We start from the raw sequence: 18,289 nt of genomic DNA on the forward strand, positions 1-18,289 counted from the left end.
GGATTTTTCAGTGACCGCTATAGACAGGTTTCCGCTATAGAGAGGTGGCCGCTAAGGCAGGTATACAAAATAGATCGCCCCTTCACGTAATCGGTAAACCATGGCAAACAGTCATCTGATACACCAATATCGCGTCATTTGAGAAGAAGTAAATCATGATTAACGCAGTCAAACGCTTTTTTTTTTTTCAAGTCTATGAATTCGGCTCCACGTGTCCTTTCCTTTATCTATGGCTTTCATCTATTCATCCGTAACCATCATGACCATGATTAAGGATGTGACGGTCGAATTTTTTTCGCCTAAATCGAAATTATTAAAAGATTATTTTCTTCAAGAAAGACCGATTGCCTTTCCACAAGCCTTTCCAACAACTTAGAAACGGTGTGTAATATTGAGATGGGACGAAAAATATTTGGAGAATTGCTACTACGAGATTTATGAGTACCTATGACTTTCGGCATTTTCCAATTACTTGGGAATTTATTTTCAAGCAAAGATCTTTCAATAATATAAGTTAAACAAGGCACAATAATGAGGGCGCTGATCATCAAAATCGTATAAGAAAATAACGTCCAGACCAAGTAAGATACTGTCTCGTAAATTCCTTAGTTCTCTATATGAACATCATCCTCACAAAATGAATGGAATCTAAATTTAACATCACATGCAGTATTGATTTTCATAATTACAGTACATTGACAAGTTCTTCCTCAATGGAAGAAAGATATTGATTAAAACTAGAATCAATTACATCAAATTGGGGATTATTACCTTGTGATTTAGGCGGCATGACAGATTTCAAAATCTTCCAAACACCAGCGGATCGCTCCATCTTTATACATAATAATTTCTTTTCACTTTTCTAATTTCAGAGGTAACTTTGTTTCTTAGTTCCGTTACATTCTGTTCACTGCATCACTTTCTTTTATTTTTCTTGACCTCATTTTCATCTTATTATTGAGCTATAGTTTCCATACCGTAATCTTTCCAGAGTTTGACGGAATCATCGATATATTTTGCTGGAATAACATTTTTCCAAGACAAATAGCAGTGTCCAATTGCAGGATCAGTAACGAAGCCAGGGAGATAAAAGCTCTGATAAGTTTGCAACCCAAATAAAGAATTGTATATAATCGCAATAGGGTTGAACAATTAAAATGTCAATCTACCTAATGAAACTTTAATTCTAACAATGGCAAGAAAAATTTTACCGTAAAAAGACACAACACGGAATGACAGACATGCAGTTTTAGGGACTTTATAAATTAAATCTTCATGCACACAACGTGTGTTTCTACGATTTATATATTATTCATTGTTATCACAAAATTATTTGAGTGGATCCTGCAAGACCGCGCTGCGACGAGTCGCTTTCATAATCTAGAGCACTGAATGGCGCGAAAGACTTTACCAATTATTATTAAGTTTCATGAAGTTTTGTTCTCTTTGTTATATGCAGGCAACCGTTGAGTGCGGCCTGCAAAATTTGCTTTGCTCATTGTGTTCGAGCTGAGCGCGAGCATCAAGTTCTTTGTGTGTTTGCACGCGCCGTATCTGTATTCATATACTGGTATGTGTGTGCTCATGCGTTTATATATATACACACACAATTATGCTAATGATTCATTTTACACGTTTAAGAGTCATCAGGCTTATCTTTTTTTTTCTTTTCTTTTTTGCTTTACAACTATCGCTAAACAACCGCAACAGTTCAAAACAGTTTGGTAAATCTGTGGAAAAATATGGCTTTATTATCACTTGTTATCACCATGATATTACGATACCATGGCAATAACACATGTGCGTAATGTTGTCATTATTTTCCTACCAAAGGCCGAGAATGAATGCCCTTTCTTTCTTCACAATCCTTTCATCCTGGCCTCACTCTTAAAGAATTATCTTTCGATCATTATATGTTATAACTAATGAGGACATCACCAAACCCCTACTTTTATCGCTAAACGTGAGCTAGTCCCAAGACCCTATTAAATGGTTTCTGATGTCACTGAATTTTCCGCTATGAAATTATGACTGGAAGGTCTTATCTACTACAGCGCCACTCACCGCCAAATCCGACATTTTCTCTCCCAGACATTCTTCGCTCGACAACGACTTCAACCACGATTTGAGATGGTCGAGAGGGATTACGGCGATCGCGAGGTGAAAGACTTGTGGTCGCTGCTGCAGAGGAAACTGCCCCAGCTCCTGGCCGGCTGCGAGGGCATTGTACCCTCTCTGCTGCACGGTGACCTTCATGGATTGAACGTGGGGGAAGTCGAGTCAGGCCCAGGTATGGACGGCGTGACCCATTGGGCGTGGTCGGGGGAAACCTGAGGGGGTGATAGTCGATATTAAAGGGATGGCATAGTATCGGTTGAGATGAGGATTGGGCTTTTACCTTTTTGAGAGATACCAAGAAACCACCTATGAAATAGTACAGAGCACACCATTCCAAGAGGAATTCAAAGTTTATCTGATGAAAATCGGTTATGGAATGGCTTAGACATCCAAAAACAAAATAAAACAAAGCGATCGTAATAAAAGGTGGGTCCCGCCTTTTCTTAGGATCGCTTTGTCTTGGATTTCTCAGCCATTTCAAAACCAATTTTCATCAAATGAACGTTGATATCTTTTTGGAATTATATATTCTTTCACATTTCATTAGATATTTCTCATTATCTCACCAAAAATAATGCCAGAAACCTGAAGTTTGGTCTCAACCGAAACTGTACGATCCTTTTAAAAGTATAGGTCGATATTCTGACTGAGACAGAAGTAAATGGTCGTTCTCATCAGACTTCCGAAATTTATTTTGACATTCTTAAAGTTTCTATTCGAATGCTTAAACGCGCGGCGGTGTTTCGACATACATATTACAATCTGATTGATTAGATGCGTTGGCTAAGGAAGTAAGCCATTTGCAAACAACAATAATTTTCTAACCCAAAAGTGTTATCATCTATTTCGAAATACCTGATCTGAGATGTTAGGTTAGTCATACGAAAGAAGAAAAAGAAGAAGAAGAAGAAGAAGAAGAAGACTTCACTTTTCAAAATGGTACTTTATTTACATCACTCTTGCACGCTATTCACATATTGAATGTGGTGTTTACATACAAGGTGTTTAAAATGGGGGAAACATATCCGCCTTCGATATTTATATATATATATATATATATATATATATATATATATATATATACATATTTGCATTTAATACATCACGGGTGGTTTACAATTTCCACAAAATAAAATCGAACTGTAAAGTGCAAATCAGGGAATTCAGTAGATAATAAATGTAAATGAATTGGCTCTGCATGGTTGATAAAGTCAAACAATATTTAATGACTGCATTTGCGGTCGGCGTGATTGCATTATCATAACAAGTAAAGAAGATTCTACAAAAGTGCTGCAGTCAGTTTGTTAGCAGAATGCTCATAACGGTTTTCTTGAAAACTAGTTAGCTGTTTTCAGCGGGTATACATGAATAACTCTGGTATGGTTATTTGGCCAGGTTATGGCATACATGCTGTGGTAAGAGCGGGTAATGTATGAACATCACAAAATATTGTGCGGCGTTATTGGGAGGCAGTAAGCTTTACACCGAAGAAAGGGAAAACTTCGTGCCTTTTAAAAAAGATACTTTGTTTACATCACACTTGCATGCTATTCACATTGGAACATATCATAATAAATACATACAATTTATTTCAAGCGGGAAACATACTCGTTCTCGATATTTTCCTCTTTTTTTTTGCATTTAGTACATCACGGGTGGTTTGCCGTTTCTATAATGCAGTGAAATCGAGGTGTTTAATACAAATCAGGAGTATCAATCAATGGTAGGTGGAAACTGGCCCTATATGGCCGCCAGATCAAACAATAAGTTGTGCTTATAGTCAGCATGAAAACTTCTCATACTTTTGCTTAAAATATGTTGAGCTGAGAGTGACACAAAAGCAAATGGAGGTCATAATGTTGACAATAATGTTGATTATTATATCAACCATGTGATGTTTTCCCCGTGCATCGTGAAGAGTGAGTTATTGTGAGACCATCGTTTTGTGATGGTGCTCGTGTTGTTCTGTAGCTTATGAAATTCATATTCAAGAGTGATCCTGTTCTTTTGTTGTTGTTGTTGTTGTTGTTGTCCAAAAGGGGATCGGGTCTAGGAACCGAGAGGTAGGATAGAGCCAATAGAGGTTGCTCTTTAGGCTGATGATCAGATAATTGGATAGGCACACGGCTTCCCTGCTTTGACCTCGCGCGTGTGGGACCAGTGTCCAGTAGAGGTCGAAGTCTAGCTTGACCGTAGGCAGAAGACGCGATAGCAGATTGTGGAGAAGGTCCACGACAGGTTGTATGGCCTCGCAGGTGAGAAACAGGTGAAGAATGGTCCCCCCATCGTCGCACCATCCACACATTGGTGAAATGTCAGGGTTGAAGTGGTGGAGGACTGTGAGTGGTGACAGGACATTGTGCAACAGTTTATACTGTATATCTCCATCTCGTTTGGAGGAGGGGGGACGATGAATGTCAGACCAGTGAATCGTCTTTGTTGGTGACATCACGCCGTTTTCATGCCAGGCTGTTGAGGTGAATGACGGCAAAGAGTTCACTGATTTGTTCAGGTTGCGATAAATGGAAGGGTGGGCATGATGAGGAAGTTTCGATTGTCACTGGTTCTGGCCGGAAATGGGGAAACAATGCCTGCGGAGATGTGATGAGGGGGATGTGTGGGTGATCGAAGTCCGTCAGTGGTGAAGAGAGCAGGGAAGTGTTCGATGAGAGATTCGTGTAGGTGGGAAAGTTCGTGATCAAGAAGGCGGAGTGAAGATCGTCGTAGAAGTGGTGGGAGCTTGATATCGCTGGCTGGGGGTCACTTGCCATGGGTCGGGTTGATGAGATCTTTGACGAGTTTGGTACCACTTGCGAAGAGTCTAGCAGGGAAAGCCGTGTGACCTACTACTGAACTTGGAATTAGTAGGGGATGGTTCAGGGGTGTGTTCATCACATGGTTGAAGGAGAGGGACGACGCTTCAATATGAGCTCCGGATATTCTCCAAGCACTTAGTAGTTCAGCATGAAAGGGTGACAGGCTATGATAATGTTTTGGTTCTAGATTAGTGAGAAAAAGTTGACAGTCTAGTTTGAGATTCTTATACTTTTGGAGATTCTATGAGCACATTTTGTACGCGGGTTGAGGAAAGAGGTTCAGAAACCGTTGGACAAAGCTAAGGCGAAAGGTATGAATTCGTGCTTAAGGCGAAAGTTATAAATTCGTGCTTAATCCTATTCCTGGATGTTGTCCTACGTAGTTCCTCGTGAACCGCTGCTGTAAGTGTACTCTTCAGCCTCTCTTTGAGATCGACTACGTACTGGTACGTGGTCTTCAACTCTGGGTCATGAGTCTGACCACTCCACATCCTTCAGAATCTCTAGGGGACCTCTCACCTGCCTACCATAGATCAACTCAAATGGCGAGTAACTAAGCGAGGCCTGGGGGCGGACCGGTATGCTAACAACACTGGTCCCAAGTATCTGTCCCAATCGTGAAGACGATCAGCACAGACTCTCTTCAAGATTTGTTTCAATGTCTGGTTAAATCTTTCGACTAATCCGTTGCACAACGGATGGTATTGGGTGGTGGTTATTTGTCGAATGGACAGTAACCTACTAACTTCTCGCATCATGTCAGACGTGAATTGACTACCTCGATCTGTTAGTATCTCATGAGGCACACCTACCCGGCAAAACACCTCGACCATAGCCTCTGCTACTGTGGTAGTTTCGATGTTGGGTAGTGCAACAGCCTCCGGATATCGAGATGCATAGTCGACGATCGTCAGGATGTATCGGTTCTTCCTGGTCGTCGTGGGGTGGATAGGACCTACTATATCGATAGCTATTCGGAGAAAAGGTGTGTCAATACCTGGCATCTGCCCAAGTGGTACCTTGGGAACTCTTCCCTTTGGCACCGTCCTTTGACAAATATCGCAAGAGCGACAGAAACGAGCAACATCAGCATGAATGCCAGGCCAGAAAAAACAAGACAAAACCTTTTCTGTAGTCTTACCTATGCCTTGATGACCACTCATGCATGATACCTTCATGAGCAAGGGACAACACTGCCTTTCGAAATGGCCTCGGCACTACCAGCTGTTTCACCGAATTACTAGTCTGGCTTTTAGGCTGGAATATCCTATACAACAGTCCGTCTTCGAAGACGAAGTGCGTATCTCTCCTCTCTTCATCTGACAACCTAACCTGAGCAAGCTCCCTGGCTTTTTTCAAAGTGGGATCGGTTGCCGTTTCCTGCCTGATTTGTTCCGGGGATACATTTGGAATTTCCGATGGAACAACAAGAGGGCGTTGCGGGCGCTTTGATTCCCGACTCTGAGATCTTGTCTGCACAGCCATGCCTACACTAGTACTATTACTACCATCATCATCCTTCCAACCTGGATGGGGGTCACTGACCAAGTGAACATTCTCAATGTTACCTATTATGACATCGAAGACCGGCGTCTCCATGCATAAGGCCTCTGTATAGTACCTACAAACAATGGGGAACTAATGTGGACGCGGGCCACTGGAAATTGACGCACAGTTCCGTCAATCAAAAGACATTGTCTATGTTTACCTGTGAACTGATCAGAAGTCACAAGAGATTTCCTCACTACTACGCCCGAACAGCCCGTATCACGAAGCACAGCTACCTTCCTGGATCCAATCCTACCATCTACTACAGGTAACTGACTCCGCCAATGACGCTGACATGCAGCACACATCAATGGGATTTCTTTAATCTTTTCCCTGGGAGCTGGTTCTCCCTTCAATTCCTGGCTATCAAATGAGGTCAACAACAACCCGCCTGTCTCGCGCCTATGACTACTATCTTGCATAGCATGGGAACAAGTCGGACACGACGCCTGAGCATTCTCAACTTCGGGGGCATATCCTTCGTAGGGGGTTTATCTGACTGCCTACTCGGACTCTGCTTGCGACCTCTATGACCTTGCGTACTCACAAGACTAGCAGCTTGAGGCTTCAGTCTACACCTAGAAGGTACATGACCCATCTTATCACAGATAAAGCATGGGCCGACTCTACGCCTATTCGTAGGCGGACTCCGACTGGGATTCCCTGTACGACTTTGCCCTTCACTAGGCTGATTAGGGGGTCTACTTGCTAGTGGTTTAGCCTTCTTGTCACTCTTACTCAACTTAGCGACACCAAAATGACCACCATGCGCCTGTACATACGTGTCTGCCAGGCTACTCATCTCGGAAAGAGTCTTGGGTTCCTTTCCTTGAGAAACAATGCCAAAGGGGTTCCCCTTCTATCAAGAAGCTGCTGTCTCAACAACATTGTGTACTAAGCCTTCATATGTCCGTTTTGTCTCAGACAATTCTATCCAACGACTCAAGCAATGTTCTAATCGAACTACAAACTGGCTGGGTGTCTCCCCCTGCTCTGGGTTAGAGTACCGAAACTTTTTGCGGAAATCATCGCAGGTAAGTTCAAACCTCCTCAACAGTGCCTCTTTTAGAGCATCATAATCATCGGCTTTATCAACTGGAAGCCTACAATACACATCAAGGGCCTTGCCCTGCAACAGCGCACTAAGACTGATTGCCCAACTAGTCCTCGGCCAGGACTGACTTTCTGCGTATTTTTCAAATCGGCTTAAATACGCATCCATAATATCTTTCCCTTCTGAAAAAAAGGGGGGGGGGAGCTTAGGGAATGGTGCCCAACGACGGCTGTTGTCCTGCTCCGTGCTATCCATACTCTCAGAAAGTCTCTGATTTTGTATGCGTTTTTTTTTTCTAGGATCCTCTCCTCCTGTTTTCTATCTTCCCTATTTGCCTGACGTTCGTCTCTTTTTAACTTCTCCCTAGTGTCTACAAATTTTTGAAGGTCCTCTCCTGACATACCCAGTTCCTTTCCAATATCAATATATCAATAAATATCAAACCCATAATGAGCCCTACAGATTACACTTATACCAGTTGAATTATCAGTATCTCACTTTTACCCTGGGTGTCTCACAATCAGGTGTTAGAAAACTATGTTAAGTAACGCAATTGTTAGCAATTCTTGCATAATTTGGTAAGTCACCAATAACAGAAGTGGGCTAATTGCTTGCGCTTGTCCTTGCCGCGCGTGCCGGATGCTAGCAGTGATGGTGCACTGGCGTGTCCGTGGTTCCGCTAGGCCAGCTGTACTTGCAAGAGCCCTTATGCTAACTGCAACTTAGAAAATGGTTACACACAAAATACGTCAGTCCAATGATCCTTCCATAATACATCAAAACTCGGGTAAAGTTATGATCAAATAATTCCCGGACATGCCCCCAAATTGTCACAGTGTGTTACACGTGAACTAGCTTATTGATCTAGATGAGGCAGTTTGATCACCCGAAATGAAATATATGAAGAGATAAAGTACCGTTGAAATTATGTGTGCATTTATTAAGGCGGAATCACGCCTTCAAATCATACATCCGGTCATACAATATAATAATCTTCTGAGCTCAGAACTTAAACAGATCACGCTGATTAAATGACTGTTATCCCATGCGTCAAATACTAACAACCTTCTAACTCCAAAACTATTGACTCTCAATAATCTTTCGACTTATAAACTAACTGAGTAACCAAGTACTATAACACTTCTCACAATATTGGCATAATTATGAGACGGCGTGGGCATGTGGCTTGCCACAACAAATCATATCCCTGACCATAATGTCGGTCAGCGTTCAGAGTTCAGTTCAGTCCAACTTGTGGTTCCGGTTAATCAAAATATAATGAGGGGTTTCGTTATACTGACTTTACTTCGCGGATCGGCGTTCTCCATATATGGGACGACAACCTTGTGTCCTTGGAGACGGGGAACGCGGAGTACTTGGAGAGTATGTCGGATCGACAACGACGTCCTTCGACTGGTCGACTGTGGTTTAGCGAAGGCGACGGATCCAGCCCGGTGTAACTGGCATTATTGTGGAGGGGTGTGTCTCGAACTCGGCGAGGGAAATCCGGGCAAACGGGTCAGGGAAATCCGGGCAAACGAGTCAGGCAGCGGCTGAGCAGGAGACACCTGTGGAGTCTCGACCCGGTGATTGTGTGAGCTTCAAAGCCTTATCCATGTGGGCCAAGCTCCACTATACCCTTAACAGCCGTCTGAAAAAAAACATTATAAACAACATCTTACGGGACAACTGTCTTACCATATCATCTTTTATAATACTTTCATCTTATTACTATCACCAACTCACTAACATAATAAGGACATTATGTGAAGAGTTTGTTTGCAAAAACCGATAAGTCCATATTTGCCAAATGGAGATATATGCGATTAAAGGTCAAGAAAAATAAAGAAAATAATAAGAAATTTTTTGCTTCTTTTGACCATAACTTTAAAAATATACCTTTATATGTAGTGATCAATATATCATTAAAAGGTATTATTTTGTACTTTGTGCCAGAGATCGTACTTCAAAATCTTCAAAAATGGACTTATCGGTTTTTGCAAACAAACCCTTCATGTGTACACTCAAACAGCCTGCTTTAGCCATTTGTATACAAATACAGAAATATCACAAGGGGCCTCTCAAATGTGCCCTAATCTCAAAATATACAGCAGACAATTAGATCTACAACATCATCATCATTACAATTCACAATGGGGACGAGGGGACATAATTCCGCATATTACACATTATACTTCAAACTTCAGCTATCAAAATCACTCTTTTACCTTTCAATTATCTTCAGAGACAAGCTAGACCAAGTCCACCTTTTTCCCGTTCCTGAAACAGGGTTTGTTTCTTGAACAGATGTCTTTTGTTACACCAAATAAAGTTGACAAGCATGTCTTGTAATTCAGACAGAACACACTGGGGTGGTGAAAAAATAGCGAGACAATTGATTTGATTGATTGAGGCCAATTTAGGCCATTTATTCGGCAAAATAAAACACAATAAATGTAATAATGGCGTTTACAATGAGAGCCAGGCAGCCTTGAAAGCATCTTGTGCTTGTGTTAGGTTGCCTACACATGAAAATACAACTTTGCAATAGCAACATATATTACAACTGGTTCTGTGTGGAATCAAGTAAATAAAAAAAAAAACCATCACATTAATACGTACATAGTATATACACACTCACACACACACACACACAACACACACACACACATACACATGCAGTATACATACTACTCTACAACTCAGTCATGGCAATGGAATGTTTTGGAGGCAGCTTGTTGATTGGCAACTAAAGTTCTGCCTTTGAGAGGGAGACTTTTGGAGAGTGAACTCCAACGAGACAGAGTTTTGCTAAGTTTTTCCTTACATTTGATCCAGTTACAGTTCATGTGTTTGTTGTTACTACCCAAGTGTACTCCGAGGATGACAAGCCCCTCATTACTCCATTTAAATCCGAGGGGTTTGTCGCTACGATTTGCCCATTGGCCAAGCCACAGTCCCTGTGACTTGTCATAGTTAAGACATGCTGCGGATGACTTACTGAATATGCAATACACATCATGAATAATATCAAAGGCAGTGTCAGTGGTAACACAAATAGATATATCGTCAGCGTACGCTGACACTGAAACACACGTGCTGGTGTTAGGTAATAGAAAGCTGTGGCCATTGAGTCTGTGCCTGAATGTGTGAAGAAAGGGCTCAGTGGCAATGGAGTACAGAAGGCCGGATAGTGGTCAGCCTTGTCGGGTGCCCTTTTGTAGGGAAAACGGTGCAGTAAGGGACCCATGCACTTTGACCATGCCCTCGGCGTTTTCGTACAAGAGTTTGATACCGGAGATAAATGAGTCGCCGATACCCATGGTTTTCATGGTGTTAAAAAGAAAAGCATGACTCACATTATCAAAAGCTTTCTTTTGATCAAGATTAACGATTGCAAGTCGAGTATTGTTATAGTTGGCATAGTTAATTACATCTCGGGTTAGGTGTAAATTATCATGTATGGTGCGGCCCGGTACACAATAAGTTTGATCTTCAAGAATAATTTCATCAACACACAGTTTTAGTCTGTTAGCAAGCACTTTGGCAAATATCTTATAGTCTGTATTTAGAAGAGATACAGGACGCCAATTGGCGATATCTGCTAGATCTCCCTTCTTTGGGATAAGAGTAATTACAGCTCTTCGGAAGATTGGTGGTAAACTTCCGGAGGCTATTGCATATTGTAGAACTTCAATGTAGTCGTTTCGGAGAGTGGGCCAGAAGGTTTGAAAGAACTCGGATGTCAGGCCGTCCAGGCCAGGGGACCTTTTTTTTCCCGAGTTGTAAAATAGCTGTGGTAATTTCATCAGGCGTGAAGGGGGTATCGAGATTTGTTGAGTCTTCAGCATTGAGTTTTGGTAGATCAGATGATATGTGACCGTGCATCACAAAACGAACAAAAAGTCGCACCCCTTGATTTTACGTGAGGACTCAAAAAATGGGAAATGGGTCAACTGATTCAATTTTGAGTTTTTCATATTTTCTGAAAGAACTATCTTCCTTCTTCTACATTATTCTTTAGTTTGGGATTATAACATGAATGGGAAAGTGTGTTTGCAGCAGTTTTTCTACAACCCTTTTTGGGCGGAGAATAGAATGAATAGGTATGTCTTAGAGTTCCCTTTTCATTTCTTGAAATCCTTTACACTCTCTTCACTTTTTTCAAATCTAATAACTTTTGAAAGGACAACGCTACTGCTTTGAAAGTTGGTATTAATCATGTACAGAATGTGTTTATTGAACACGCTCAATTTCAGCATAATCTGATAATCCGTTCATTGTTGCTGCTCAGGTGGTTTACATCCTGTGGTTTGTCCCTTTCATTGCCCAGCTAGCACAGCTTGGTAAAGATTAAGCGCACGAATAGACCTTGTACTTCAGAGCCTCTTTTCTCAGTTCACACTTTTCCAGAGCGTGTGCTTTCTTTCCAATATTTAGATATGTTAGAGGAGTCCATTTGAATTGAGTTATACATCATTTTAAAGCTTAGAGTCTGCTCTTTAAGAATCTGCCCTTAACTAAAAATCCGTATCTGCCGACTTTTTGTGTGTTTTGTGGTGCAGGGTCACATATAGTCTTAAAAGAGTTCTGATCAGTGTCGACACGTTTATAAAGGCTTTCATAAAAATCATGTACATGGGCTTTTATATCCCTTTGATTTTCAGTGATAATGAGTGTGGGGAGTCTCATTCTGTTGATTGTTTTAGGAGAAGAATTTATTTTTTCAAGGTTAAAGAAAAATGAGGAGCTCGTGTCTACTTCGATTGCGAGTTTAAATCTCGATCTGACAAGGGCTCTTCTGGCCTGGTTCATACATAGTAATGAGTTAGATTCATTCCTTTGTTCAGCGAGGGCTTGTTGGAGGTCAGGTGACATATTTGATTAAGCCTGGAGAGATTCAATTTTTTTTTTGTGATAATCAAAGCTTCTCTCTTTTCAGATGCAAGTTTGGAACTATACATTTGCGTGAGTGATTTAATATGTATTTTTCCGAAGTCCCACCAAACTACAAGGGAGACGTTGGGAAAGCTACTCTTTTCACTTCGCCAGTTGGACCAGAATTGTATGATGGTGTTTCGATATTCTTGATCCACAAGGAGGGTGTTATTAAAATGCCAAATATTCTTGGTTCTTTTTTGTGAAGAGGGGGGGGGGGTATTTACAGGATGACAGCAGAATTGTCTGACAGGGCGCAGGGAACAGTAGAGCATGAGTGTATGGATGGTATTAGGTTGAAAGGTGTGTAAAAGCGGTCTAGTCTAGCTTTCGAGAGGCGGTTAGTGATGCTGGGGTTGTTTCTTTGCCAGGAGTACTCCTGGTCGAGGGGATGTAATCTACGCCAGACGTCACAAAGGTGGTTGCTCTCTAGGACATGTTTAAGAGAGTCAGATGTTTTGCGTCTGTGCTCTTGTGATGTACAGAAGCGATCTAATAAAGGATTTGGAGTGCTGTTAAAATCTCCTCCAATTATGATTTCACCGTCTTTATGTTGTGTTAGGTCAACGGAAAGACGGCGGATAGCTTCCAAAGCAATTTTGTCGTCTTGAGGTATCGATACATTGTATAAATGATAGAGTATCGTTAGAGTCGGCTTCAACATACAAGATGTGGCCTTCAAAAAGAGATGCAGAGTCTACAACATTAACAGATTGTTTTAGAAGGGTCCCTACTCCTGTGCCTCGAGTACGACTGGGGTGCACACTGGGGTGTACAATGGCCACACATTCCAACAGGGGGAGTTTTGAGGTAAATCGTTGATTCCTTGAAGAAATACAATGTCAGGATTGCAGGCAATATTATCAATGTATGAGCTAATGGAAGCATTCTTCAGTGGTGAAGAGCAGCCCCAGAGTTTAGGGTGAGCAATGACAGCGTCATAAGGTAACGCAGAAAAGCATGTAGGGCTCTATCCATAGCTGATATGTTTACATACAGTCGTCTAGTTTGTTGATAAATTTACTTATTCGCTGTTGTGTGCTCTTTTTAAAGAGCGGATTGTTTCTGAGTGGTCTTAGTTGACGAACAAGTCCAGGGATGTTTGGGGTGAACTTCCTGGCTATTTCGAGGGGTTTTTTGCGGGACTTAACCACTTTCAGAAAGTGAATGAGTTGTTTGTCAGAGAGGGGTCCTTGGCTCGAGTGGAAGGATGATGCCCAATCAACGGATTCGTCATCGGATGCCTGTGCATCTTCCCACGTAGCTGCATCGGTGATGCTGCTATCCTGAACAGAGGCAGGGGAGGAAGGGATTGGGGAAGGTGGGTTTGACGTTAGTGTGGGAGTAGCTGGACTTGGGGTCACGGGGGTGGGAGGTCTTGGGGTCGCCCGCGCGGGGGTTGGGGGTTCCGAGGAGGCGGGGTTGGAGGATTTTGGGGATGTAGGAGTGGGATTTGAACTTGTAGGAGAAGAGGCTTTTTTCATGAGTTTGCGTGGAGGGGTTCGAGATTCAAGTACAGTGAGCTGGGATGTTTCCACAGCTGAATTTGGTGGGTCTTGTTTCCTTTTAGATACGACGTCAGAAAACAGCCTAACAGGTCTGGGTGGTGAGCCCCAGACTGATGAACACGAGGGGGCGTCACGGTGAGGGGATTTGTTACTGTCATCAGGGGGCGGGGCAGTGCCGTTTAGTTGGCGGGTAGGGGAGTTTTCTTTTTGGGTGTGGGGCGATTCAGTAGGGGTGGGGTCATGGTTGGCATTTAATGGGCCAGTACGGTGGGTAGGGGTTTTTGAAGGGGCAGTGGTGGGGTCGGGGTGCTGGTTTACTGATTTTTTCGGGGGATGTTTGGGGTCCGATTTGCCTTTCCCGATGGGGTCTTGATTTGCGACTTTCTTGCACGCCCGGCTTACGTGACAAAGCCCGCCGCATTCAAAGCACCTTACAGAGTCAGTAGACACGAAGATACGGTAGGTTCCCCCATTGTAACTTATGTTCAGATGGTCAGGTGGTGTTACATTGGGCAGAATCATGACTTGGACTTGGCGTCTATAAGACATGATGTGGGAGAAGTTTTTGTCTTTGAAGTCAAGGGGGATGGGTCTGATTGGGGACACCACTTTGCAAAAGGTTGAGATATGCTTTGACAGAACATGATTTGGGATTTCTGGGTACACATTAGAGAGTGTAAGCTTGGTTGTGGGCAGTTCCAAGGGGTTAATCTGTATGAACGTGTTTTGGTATGTCAACCCGCTGTTGACTGCTTCTAGAACAGCTTGTCGTGATTTCAGGTAAACAGCAATGCGCTGATTGCTTATGCGTGATGCAGAGATAATAGATCCGGCAGAGGTAGTCAATGAGAGAGCTTTCACATACTTATGAATTGAAACATCTGGCATGTCAGCGAAATAGATTCCACTGTCCCTGCTCACGGAGCTGAAGGGCTCCGTTGGCGTAGCGGGAGCATTGGAAGCAGCTGGTGCGGGCTGGATGCGAGGTACTAGTCCCCGGCTGGTCCCGGGTGACCTGTGCAGCCTCGCTGGCCATAATGGCCGCGTACACAAGTCAAGAAATACTAGATGAAAAACCCTTTTATATACAACAAATACACATATACTGTATATTTTGTGGGTGGACTAGGTACTGCTACGAAACCGTCTCTCACATAAATGAGAGTTATAATCAGGTGACCAAGTGGTCAGAGCGTGAAATTTTTGAACTTACAGGAGCTCATGAAGGGGGCGTCCTTCTCCAAGAAGAAGAAGAAGAAGAAGAAGAAATGATTACATCGAAACAAGGCTATGAATCATTCCGTTCACGAATTTTTATCTTACGGATGATTTCAGTGTAAATACATTATAATTATTTTGAGTAATATCGATACGATTTGTTAGCTGTGTTGGTGGGTATGAAATCTAATTAGTCATGGACCATGACTGTTTTTTACGAATAAGGTGATGTAATCCATAGCACCCGCCAAATGCCAAATTACCCATTTTTTTTCTTTCTGATAATAAACAAGTCTTTGTTTAAAGTCAACCTTGAGATAACATCAATACATATTTGCAATGATTACAATGTAGTCAGGCCTTTATGTTTATCTTTGTATTACCCGATTATGTCAAAGTTTGTTTCATAGATCATGGTACTGAGTCATTTTGTTTCTAAAGAGAAAAAAAAAATATGATTCCTGCGTTCTGTTATTTTCATTCATCACCAGGGATAAAATATACCATCGTAGAATGAACATTCTGTGTGTCTTATAATATGTCCTGGAAGTAGAGATATCAATGGAGTATACACTAAAAAATCAGAGAAGCAAATGCTATAAACAAGCAAATAAGGAAAGGAGTAATACAGTAAGATTCGAATCAATATACAATGCACATGTTAAACATTGCAACTGATTGACAAATTGCCCTACATCGACGTAAATAAGCACGGAATTGATCAGTGTTTTAGTAGTAGCCATGATAAAAAAAAAAAAAAAAATCTTGGGCGTACACACTCGAGCAGAATTCGAACCTACGACCTCCTGATCTCCGGACAGGCGTCATCTCCACTAGACCACCGAGCTTCCGCCCGACAGCAAGTGTTGGTTCTAATCCTTATAGCAAGCAGCGGGTACTGCGTAATTATTCAAATTCATGAAATTCTTCCGTCGAGGTGTTTTCATTGCAACTGATTGACAAATTGCCCTACATCGACGTAAATAAGCACTGAATTGATCAGTGTTTTAGTAGAAGCCATGATAACAAAAAAAAAAAAAAAAAATCATGGGCGTATACATACTCGAGCAGGATTGGAACCTACGACCTCCTTATCTCCGGAATGGCGTCATCTCCACCAGACCAGCGAGCTTCCGCCCGACAGCAAGTGTTGGTTCTAATCCTTGTAGCGAGCAGCGGGTACTGCGTGATTATTCATATTCATGAAATTCTTCCGTCGAAATGTTTTCATTGCAACTGATTGAAAAATTGCCCTACATCGACGTAAATAAGCACTGAATTGATCAGTGTTTTAGGATTAGCCATGATAAAAAATAAATCATGGGCGTACATACTCCAGCAAGATTGGAACCTACGACCTCCTGATCTCCGGACAGGCGTCATCTCCACTAGACCATCGAGCTTCCGCCCGACAGCAAGTGTTGGTTCTAGTGGAGATGACGCCTGTCCGGTGATCAGGAGGTCGTGGGTTCCAATCCTGCTTGAGTATGTACGCCCATGATTTTTTTTTTTTTTTTTTTTTTTATCATGGCTACTACTAAAACACTGATCAATTCAGTGCTTATTTACGTCGATGTAGGGCAATTTGTCAATCAGTTGCAATGAAAACATCTCGACGGAAGAATTTCATGAATTTGAAAAATACACGCAGTACCCGCTGCTTGCTATAAGGATTGGAACCAACACTTGCTCAGTGTAATTTCTTTTTTTCTGAGTATTGTTTTCTATACTCAAGGACCATAATGAATTATACAAATCTATATAAATGGATTTATTATACTACATGATGTGAAATTATGGAAATCGTCTGGACTTCCCCTTCAAACAACCATGCAGTCATCTACGATGCGGCAAGTGTTTACGCCCACCACGAGTACGAGCTTGCCACCACTCGGATATTCCAGGAGTTTCATCCCGACTTCTTCCGAGCTTACCATCAACACGTTCCCATGGCAACAGGGTTCCAGCGGAGGCAGCGGTTGTACGGCCTGTTTTACTACCTCAATAATTGGTAAGCACGGAAATTGTTACTCTTGTGCAAGATTCATTTTTAAAGCACAGAATTCCATATGCATATTCCATGGCCAATTGGCCAATTTTCAACACGTTTCCTACGTAGATTAGGTAGATTGGCAATTGTTGTTATCCTATATGTCACCGGGGGTGTAGTATAATAACCAATCACTTTTTTTTTTGCTATATCAAAAGAAGATGCGATAGATCCTGATAATCTCTACATTTTTCATGTTCATCTATGTTCTTTTAACAAGAATGAGAAACACATGTAAATAGCAACAACTAAATCTGTTCATGTCTGAAAGAATGCCACTCTGTATTGCGAATAAGCTTCGTCCAGTGTTCGTTGAATAAACAATCGTGTTGGATTTCCTCGCATCTGGAGATCGGGTGGTATAGGCCTGTTGGTGAGAACAAGCTTAGGAATGTGTGGGATATCAAATATCTGTAAGAATTTAAAGAAAAAAGAGCGATTAATAAAATCATTACACACAAACAGTGACCTTTTCAGGATCATCAACGACTGCTGTAATTATTGAATTAATCTTGCAATGAGACGTTTTTATGTTGCTTCTCTGGACAGGAACCACCTGGGACCAAATTTTCGAGATGAGCTGCTATCGTCCATGCGCGAACTTCTACAGAGTTGAGGACAGGACCCCTATCATCTTCTGTCACTCCAGGACAAACGAAGAGACTGTATGCAAAACCATATAATCGCCATATTCATGGTTTCAAAAGTAAGGACATTATCAAAAACAAAAACAAAAACGAGAAAATGAAATACTCCAATGATACTGCACTCGGCGCATGACACGAAATACTTTTGAAGATAATTATTCTTAAGATTATCACTCATATTTGAATAATTTTCTTGTTTTTCGGCAGCTTTATACCAAATATTTCAAATTGATAAAAATGGACATATTATATTCATTGTTCAATGTCATCACAATGGCATTTTGTCTTTAAAGAGCTGCTTTTATACCTTGAGAGTATGCCTGCTACCAAAATGATAATGTTAACTGTCTGGGTTTTTTTTTCCCGAAAGCACACTTGACTTTTCTATGACC

At 41.8% G+C, this 18,289-nt stretch overlaps 1 protein-coding gene across 1 annotated transcript in view; it reads left to right on the forward strand.

Moving 5' to 3' along the window:
- The window catches only part of LOC140242368 (fructosamine-3-kinase-like), a 35,942-nt gene extending 18,076 nt beyond the window's left edge, over window positions 1-17,866 (forward strand). The window contains exons 4-6 of the mRNA XM_072322104.1: window positions 2,092-2,290; window positions 17,037-17,211; window positions 17,800-17,866. Coding sequence (XP_072178205.1) covers window positions 2,092-2,290; window positions 17,037-17,211; window positions 17,800-17,866 — 441 coding nt within the window. The remainder of the gene's footprint in view (window positions 1-2,091; window positions 2,291-17,036; window positions 17,212-17,799) is intronic.
- The last annotated feature ends 423 nt before the right edge of the window (window positions 17,867-18,289 follow it).

The sequence above is a fragment of the Diadema setosum genome, chromosome 19 (genome assembly GCF_964275005.1).
Source record: "Diadema setosum chromosome 19, eeDiaSeto1, whole genome shotgun sequence".
Classification (NCBI taxonomy): Eukaryota; Metazoa; Echinodermata; class Echinoidea; order Diadematoida; family Diadematidae; genus Diadema; species Diadema setosum.